This window comes from Nannobrachium achirus (assembly GCF_963921795.1).
Source record: "Nannobrachium achirus genome assembly, chromosome: 15".
Classification (NCBI taxonomy): Eukaryota; Metazoa; Chordata; class Actinopteri; order Myctophiformes; family Myctophidae; genus Nannobrachium; species Nannobrachium achirus.
Genome location: NC_137822.1, coordinates 29,542,539 through 29,552,129, shown reverse-complemented (window position 1 = coordinate 29,552,129; position 9,591 = coordinate 29,542,539). Strand labels below are relative to the sequence as shown.

Below are 9,591 nucleotides of genomic sequence, written 5' to 3'. Positions count from 1 at the left end.
TTAGACCCCCCTAAAGGAACCCACAGAGTCCCTGGAATCCACTTTGAGAACCACTGCCCTACCAGTCAAAAGTTTGGACACAACTTCTCTTCACACACATTGAATGAGAGCCGTGTCCAAACCTTTGACTGCTAGGGTACGTGAAGACTTGCATTATTCTTTTTACACACAAACAACAGAGAATCATAATTATTGACTCTCATACAGACTTCGTCACGTGAGGTTGTTTCATAAGTCCCCCGGGGGGCTGTATTGAGTACCACTGACCTCAAGGCCTTTATCTTTTTTTTTGTATGTTGGACTTCACTGAACTCTGACCCCCTGGACTTGCTGGAAGATGCATTAGAACCAATTAAGGGATTTTTTGATACACTGTAGGCCTAAGTTAGGTTATTTTTATTGAGTTTTTGCTTGTGAATGCCGTCACACAACACTTGATGGGGTTAAAGAAGGCTTATATACACGTTGCCCGCAGTGGAATCGGATTATTTCAGAGGGAGCCCGTGGAAAGCATTGAATGTTTCTCCTCCGGCTTTTTTTAAAACCAGGGATGGATGCATTCAGATCCTGTGTGAGCCGCACAATCAGGGTTCCCACGGTCATGAAATTCCTGGAAATATTTTGAAATTAGATTTTTTTTTTCCAGTACTGGAAAGTTTGGGAATTGATCAAGGGTCCTGGAAGGTCCTGGAAAAAATAGTTATGCATTGGTTATTGATTTTGTTAATACCTCTGAAATGACAAATTAAACATTGGCCAAATTGTCAAATATTAATAGGCAGAAATTGTGAAAATAGCAGATCTACATGCTCACAACGCCTTGCAACGCGAGGCGTTGTGAGCATGTAGATCGGCCATTTTCACAATAAAACCGTGTTATACAAAATTCCTCTACTCTTAGTGCTCGTCGGGGTGCCGGGGTCCCCAGTTCAAATATGATTATTTCGGGGGTCACGGCCTGAAGAGGTTTCAGACCCACTGACATACATTACCTGTCTTTGGCATTGCACATAGGAGTAAGTGACTCGTTATTAAGCTGAATTATTGTTATATAGTCCTGGAAATCGGGTTAAATATCCTGGAAAAGTTTTGGAAAAGTTTTGGAAATTAATTGGTAAAGATGTGTGGGAACCCTGCACAATGTCACAGCTTAAGATACCAAGGGAGAGAGACAGATAAGACCTTAATTGATCCTGCGGGGGGAATTCAGTCACCACATTGTCCAGTATTATCTTCAGGATAATAAGGATCCCTATCAGTTGTTTAAAAGTCCTATCACAATTTAGAAGCGCTTTATAAGGCACAAATAAATAATAAATAGATTTCAATAAATAATGAAATCATCCAAAGTTAAAATGTAGGAGTTTAAAAACAGATGGCTTGGATATTGACTGAGAAGTTATTACGGTATGTTCTACAAGTTGGTCTTGTTCCAACTTGTGTTCAGAAGCTCAGAATGTGTGTGTGTAAAATCTTAATTTAAACAACATTTAGTTTTACAATTTGGATGAATTGTCTTTATTATATTTATTGCAGAAATTAAAACATTCCACTAATTTGTGTAACACAAAGGAATTCGACGTGACATACTGTATCTGGGCGAAACAAACAAACACATCCAGTTGTGCACTACCGAACAGTAGTATGATCAAGCTGTGTCACGAGGCTCAAACCATCCACATGCATTATTGCATGTCTGTCATCCATATGTGGACTGGTGGAAATTATCTATGAGGATTAAATGTTTTGTATTTTTCAGCCATTCAAATCAGTGGTCTGGTAACTGCCAACTCCTACAGTGTGACACAGATCATGTCTTATTATGCAGTTTCAGAATGTCTATGATGTCCTTCCTTGGCCTTTTTTCTTGATTCCTAATTCTAATACTGATTTATAACTGATTTTTAACTTGTTCCCAAATCATAGATCTGCTTCTCTCGCTCTCTCTCTCTCTCTCTCTCTCTCTCTGTCTCTCTCTCTCCCGCTCTCTCGCTCTCGCTCTCTCTGTCTCATATCACGAATATGTCTTAATTGCCTAGCTTTAACTTAACCACTTTCAAACTGGTGTCCCTATTTTTGGCAAAACATTTTTTCCTTTTTCTTTCCGAAGGATACGAAGGATAAAGCAGGGCTTAAAGGAATAGTTACACCCCCAAAATTACTTTTTTCTTCTATTGATTACTCACCCCATGGAGACTCGAGTTCAGTAAACAAAAATGTTTTTTTGTCGCATTCCTAAGCCAATAATTTGATTATAATAAATGTTCCCCATTACAAATTACAGATGGAGATGCAAATGCATTTGTGTCTACATCTGGAATCAATGGGGTAAATTGACTATAATCAAATTATTGGCTTAGGAATGCGACAAAAATAAAATCGGACCGGTGCGAAGTGAGTGGTGCAAACACGACACACAAGCATATCTCATTGTATGGGCCGTTCTATCCGTTTTTTTTTTTTTGGCTAATATATTTGGATCTCCATACATGACATCACGGTACTAGCTTGATGTTAGTATTAATAACTATCAATGTTGTGCCGTGACACGTTGTGAGCTTGTAGATCAACTATTTCAGTAACTGTGCAAATCATTGGTGATAAGCGCGCGTGGCAATATTTTTAGTTGTCAGACTAGAGGCCTGGTTAGACTATATAAGGTTTTGTATGCTTTTAGTTGTCACTTATCCAAGGACGAGGGAAAACCCTTCTATAGGATCGTCCTGTGGAAAGAAGGCGACCACCAGCCTCAAGAAGACCATAGTCCTCTGACTTTGCCTGGGTTTTGGGCTGGTGTCGGCTAGGTGCCGCCTGGGACCTGGGTCAGAGTGACCACAATCTGTTAGTGTGGTTGCTGTCCCGGGTCCTGGGTGGCGTTTTTCTGGTGCCGGTTTAAAATTCAAGCAAAGTCCAGGATGACGTTGAGATCTGTGAAATTATTTTCTTTTCTGGCTATGCCTAATACATTTGGATCTCCATAAGATCTCTGCTATTTTGGGCAATTTTCTTTTGGCCATACATTTGGGTCTCTCCTTGTATGGGCCACTCTGTCCGTGCTGTCAGTTACCTTGTGCGTAAGAGCAAACCTTGGTGGAAACTCAAGTCCATTTGTTCACTTATATTGATCCAAAAAGACTGTCCATGGGGTCTATTAGGCAGAAATACCCCTGTTGTACAGTTTCCCCAGCAGAACGCAGCAGCTGTCACAGCATAGAGTGGAGCCTATAAGCCTATCGTTTTTGGAGCTGTGTGAAGCACAGGCTCCCTATACGTGGCCGTGTGGGTCTGTGTGTGTGTGTGTGTGTCTGTCTGTCTGTCTGTGTGTGTGTATGTAGCCTGAACTTCCTAAACTTCGGCACGCCACTAGTCCCACAGTTTTGCCACCACACACTCGCGCCATATGTCAAATCGACCGGCTTACTCGGGAATCGTGGGCTATTACTTTTCTAAGAGAAAGGTTCTATAGTTTAATTGATATTAATTTATTAGTGAATTAATTTTCCCCATTGACTTATAATGGGAATCGCAAAAACTCACATTCAATTATTTGTCTCTCGCAAACCATAGGGGCTAGAGTTTCAAGACTTGGAGAGGAGGTTCATAATGATTTCAAGGATTAAATAAAAAATAATTGTGTCATTTGGCCGCATGGTGGCGCCATAACACCCCACTTTACGTTTTGGCCTTTCCCCATATAGGCCACGCCCATTTGCGCCATGATAGATTTTCCGCCATCTTGAATTTTCTCCAAAACACACTTTTTGCTCCTTTTCCTACATATTTTCTTCAAATGTCACAAAAATCGGTACACATGATACACACACACACACACACACACACACACACACACACACACACACACACAGCTCCACTTCACACGGGTGTGATTTTTCACTATTTGTTGTGTTCAAAAGTGATTTTCTTTTTCAGGAATGTGTTAGTAGTTTTCATTACAAACACATCCATGCCTTGGTTGTCCCACACAAGCCACCACAATCTCATAAATAATGTTTTGGGGGTGAGCATTCGACCACTGGCCAATCACAGGGCATCTTTTCCGGGACTTGGCAAAACACATAAACGCATAACATCTATTTAGCAGAGTATGATGGCTTGTGTGGGACAGCGATGACATGGATGTGTTTGTAATGACAACTAGTACCACATTCATGAAAAATAAAAACACATTTGACCACAACAAATAGTGTAAAAATGATAGGCTTATAGGCTCCACTCTATGCTATGAGAGTTGCTGGGTTCTGCTGGGGAAAGTGGACAACAGGTGCATTGCTGCCTAATAGACCCCATGGACAGTCTTTTTGGATCAATACAAGTAGGAAAATGAGCCTATAAGTGATTTAGGGCGGAGATGTCCTTTAAGCTAAGTCTGTGCGCGTGCACGCATGTGTTTGTCTCGGCTGCTCAACAGCACCATTTGGTCACCCAGGCCTGCCACTGGTCACCCAGCGGTATTGCAGATCATACTTATACATAGTTACATACCGGTATGTTACATATACATAGTTACGCACTCAGTCATGCCTTGGAGCGGTATGCACCGCTCAAAAAGTCATTTTGGGGGTGAACTATTCCTTTAGTGGTTAATGCCTTTTTTTGTGTTTATGATGTCATAATGTCGACGGGGGTCATAGAATACATGACCTCCGGAAACAGTGCGAGTAAGTCAGATAATCTATTCCTGTGGGAGATCTGAGTCCATTTCTGGTGGAATATGCGTTACTGTACTGTAGTTCATAGTCAGCATAGTAAGCTCATTAGCTAATGCATGAGACTGAAAGGATGTTGAGCTCAGGTTGAATTAGCCAAAATGCAATAGAGCTACTATTCCAGGCTTGTTGTATGTGAGTGATGGGTGAATGGTGGTAGCACTGGTGGGTACTGTATATTGCCTTGCTTGTGTGGACGATTGATTCTGCTGGCACTTTTTTTAAGTTTAATATATAAATGATTAATTAAATTGATTTTACATCCTGTGAATCTAATAAAACATTTTGTACATGACAACTTTGGTTTGTGAAGCTTATTCTCTTTTTCTTTTTTTTTGCCACTCGACGGCAAATTAATATGGCCTATTGGTCGAGGAATTAGAATGTGAAAAAAACCCATCAATGTGCTACAAACTAACTAAACTATGCGCAACTTCAGTCCATTATCTCCCCTTTAATAATACCAATTGGTATTGTGTTTTATGTCATCTTTTTCTGTGATTAGTCACCTAAACAACGAGGTACAGCTTGTAAGCATCGGACATTCGTGGAATGAGCAGCACAGCTAAACGTGTGGGTAGTTTTGGTCCACGGTCCATATAAGGTGTTTGGTCCATATAAGGACATACGCCCTGAAACTTGAAAGCAGTTTCAGTTTTCCCTGTAGGTGACGGTCTTCCTCCAATCATGATCGAGTGGGGGCAGGCTTACGCACACCAAGGCCCGCCCCCCACTCGATCATGTTTGGAGGAAGGAAACACAAGTAATTAGTACCATCAGAACATACTGTAGACCGGACCGTTTTGTTGTTATTTGAATTACCTTATATGAACTCACTTACCCAGCCACCTCTACATCAGGGGAACTTAACTGTTTTTTTTGCAGGTTTTTGCAATTATAGCTCTTACACTTTGGAATTCCCTGCCCCAGGAGATAAGCCTTGCAGAGTCTATGCCTTGTTTTAAATCCCTTTTGAAAACACACTTTTATAAAGCTGCTTTTAACAGTGTAGTGTGACACTTTGTGAGCTTGTAGATCTGCTATTTTCACTTTTTTCGGGAATTTCAGCCCCTGCCTTTATAACATTCTGTGCACATCCCTGAGTGACAGTGTCCTTGAGAAAGACACTGAACCCCTAACTGCTCCTGACGAGCAGGTTGATGCCTTGCATGGTTTCCTCTGCTGTCGGTGTGTGAGTGAATGGATGAATGTAATGCGCATTGTAACGTGCTTTGGATAAAGGTGCTGCATACATCGTCACTGTCAGGCAGAAGCCTTGTATCTCCAAGTTTCAAATTTGTATGTTTTTCTTTCTTTCTTTTTTTGTAAATTAAAGCCCTATGATGATGTACATCATACAAAAGTGTTGCATAAAAGTAGTGAAAATAGCAGATCGTCTATTACAGCAAATCGTTTTTTTATACATACCAGGTTTCACAACGAAGACATGCAATATTACCTACCTACACTGACCTCCACACAGCCACCCCCTCAATGATTCCACCATTACCCGAATCTGGTGCTGCATGTTTGGATACATGGCCTCTGGTGCTCCGTGTCCTACCCCTACATTTTCTAAAATATATTATATCTATAGTTTTTATGAAATCTAAGGGCCATATTACACCGCCTTTGGTCTCTCTTCCTTGAGCAGTTCTCATGACTGTTGAAACACCTTGGACTGACCTTGCAGCTCAACCCCTCCCATACCCATGCTTCCAAATTTGACTTGTTTTGACACTCGACACAATTCCCCTTGTTTATCCACGAGGCAGCGTCTGGTTATTATGCAACTCTGTATTTTGTGATGCTTGATGGTGAATTCTAATGCTGGGAGTGTGAGGATAAAGTAAAACCACTACTCCCTCATCTCATGTTGCCACAAATCACGTAGAAATCGTGGCCAACAGTGTGGTAGATGTACAAGCTCACAAAATGTTGCATTGCGACAATGCGAGCCCAATTGTGAGCCTGTAGATCTATTCTCAACACTAATCTTGGAAAAAAAGAAAATATGGGTTTGAGGTCCCTTGTACAAAATATTTTTTAGGTGTGTGTGTGTGTGTGTGTGTGTGTGGGTGGGGGGGTAGACCTTGGACAAATACATTATTATTAAAACAACATTAGGAAACAAGCCCAAATAATCAACTACACACACACATAACCCCCCGCCCCCGCTAGCTGCTGTAGTTTCTGGTGCAGCTCTTTTGATGTGAATGGGCTCATGTGCTTTCTGTAGCCGCCTGTAGATGGCACATTTATACAGTGGAGCAGGCCGCAGACTGGCCAAAATCTGGGCTTTCATATTTTACATTACAACCTCTATACTGTAGGTCGTTTTCTGCTGACAATGACACGAGCAGATTTTTCAGTAGATTTTTTGGCGATTACTTATTTCCATTTTCATTCTATTAATTTTGTTTTATATTCGGACGGCTAACAATGCTCCCTAAAAAATCTATTTGCTGTGACACTTCTAGGGGCAACAGTCTGCCTCCAAAAGATTCCGTTATCTGTCAGAAGCTCTGTCACTAGCAGCTTATTGGTGCATGAAACGGCCGAACCAAGGGCTAAAAGGAGACGGGCCTAACCTATCCGAATGAGAGGCACCCTGATTGGTTAGTCATTTCAGGCCTGAATTTCTGGACCAATGACAGAGCTTCTCAAAGAAGAATAGTTTTGGAGGCATGTCACAGAGACTAGATTTCTTTAGGGAGCATTGTTAGCCGTCTGAATATAATAAAATAAAGTCGATCGCCAATTGCCAAACATCTGCTTAGGTCAACAGATAACTACATACTGTATATCTGCTTTAATCAAGGTAAAAAAAAAAGAAAAAGAAAGGGATGCTTAAAAGCATGAAAGCTATAGGCGTTTCAATGTCCCGCCAACCCATGGCTTATATTTGCGCAAAGTTTGGAGACAATTGCACATCCCAAAAAAACATCCTGTCTACTAAAACAAACAGTGAAAGCACCAAAATACAGCAAGATCGAGGGCAATGTGATAGCTGCTGCTATAGAGGGAAATGATGGTATATATATCTTTTTATTATTATTGTTTTATTATGTAAACACAGGGCAAAGTTACATTGCCTTTTAATCAAAGAGAAACAATTTTCAATCACTCACTAATGTCATGTTAAACAAAATGTACAACAAACGTTTAATCCCAGAACCATTTATTGAGATCATGAAAAGCTTGATAGCCTTTCTGCATTTTTAGATGATGACATGATCTACAAACATTATCATGGGCAAAAAAGCAATTGTGGACCTTGTACCTCTCTCTCCACTTAAAGTATGTCATGTATTCAGTGAGGTTGTTGTCCAGGTAGGTCAGTCTCTCTGCCAGATCCTTTAGGCTGACAAAGTCATCTACGTGAATGAAAGAGTCTCCTGGAATATGGTCCTCGTAATTTCTTCTTGAAGGGCCCAGAACTATAGGTACGGTCCCATAATTCATAGGATTAAATAATTTCTCTGTGATGTAGTCGTCGTCAATAGAGTTTTCAAAGGACAGGTAGAATTTACAGCTAGATATTACGGGAAACAATTCGTCACCTGTCAGTCTGCGATTAAAGGCTCCCCCGTAAACCTCTATCTTGATGTGCTTTTTCATCTCCTCGTAGACATGAACCCTTTTAAATCCTGTATTCCAGTTACTCACAACCCAGCACACCAGTTTGTCCTTCTCAGGCATTTTGAAACTTTCGTCCTCCCGTGTCACCGGAGTTAGGTACCCATAAGGCACGGGGATGTGAGAATCTCGGCGATAATTGCTTGTCAAATTGAACAAGTCGTTGAGTTTAGGGATTTGAATGGAATTCGCCGGTGACTCCCAGTTAAACCAAATCCACTTCTGAAACGAGGGTCGTGGTTCTCCTGGCATGTTGTCGGGCGCCTCATGGATGTCTCTGTGGTGAAACAAGACGGCGTGTGCTTTGTGGTAAACGCTCCTGTCGAACGTCAGCTGACATCCTTCCATATCGAATTCACTGCAACCCAGATCAAATGAGGAGCCGAACGGCCCAAACCACATCAATATCAGTACATTGTCTTTCTCCGTACTCGGATCGTTCTCTTGTTCTTGTGGGGAGACTTTGCAGATCTTGAAGGAGGTCAGGTTGATGTCTATGTTGTAGTACATGAGGTACGACAGTAAGCAGAAAGCCAGCAGCACCAGGAAGGTGATGGTGGAGTGTCGAGTGCACTGGAACGATGGCGTCATGGTTGACTCTATGAGAGAGAACACGCATGTTTAACTCTATGAGAGAGAACATAATATACATGTTTAAAAGCCAGGATAGTTCAACCCCCAAAACAAGTTTTATATTTTTTATTTTTTTCGTCACATTCCTAAGCCAATCATTTTTTACCATTGGCGTAAAGTAACTAAGTACAATCACTCACTGAAGTACTGTGCTTAAAGGACGACTTCACCACTTTTCAACCTATCTTCATATAATTGGTTCTTGTTTAAAAAAAGAAATCTGTCAAACGTTGATTCCCACAGCTCTCCTAAGGGACTTGGACCGAGTAGATTATTATTATTATTATTTTTTTGCTATTTTATTATGAACATTAGTGAGGACCTATTATATAAAGATAGGTTGAAAAGTGGCAAAGTCGTCCTTTAAGTACACTTTCGAGATTTCTTTTTTACTGTTCTGGAGTGTTACTTATACTTTCACTTCTACTCCACTACATCTCAGAGGCAAATATTGTATTTTTTACTCCACTACAAGCATTTGAAAACTTTACTACATTGGCCCACTTTGTAGAGTTTGATTATTATTATATTACCAAACTTATGTTTACCACTTCAGCCCTATTTAAACTTTGGCTCTTTGAAAATAGTCGAT

At 40.8% G+C, this 9,591-nt stretch overlaps 1 protein-coding gene across 1 annotated transcript; it reads right to left on the bottom strand.

Moving 5' to 3' along the window:
* Positions 1–1,768: 1,768 nt before the first annotated feature.
* On the bottom strand, positions 1,769–8,957 carry LOC308299744 (4-galactosyl-N-acetylglucosaminide 3-alpha-L-fucosyltransferase 9-like; the record flags this gene model as incomplete). Its single annotated transcript, XM_080743534.1, has 2 exons — positions 1,769–1,793; positions 8,011–8,957. The coding sequence occupies 2 exons, from the start codon at positions 8,955–8,957 to the stop codon at positions 1,769–1,771; spliced, it is 972 nt and encodes a 323-aa protein (XP_080599660.1).
* Between the last annotated feature and the right edge of the window lie 634 nt (positions 8,958–9,591).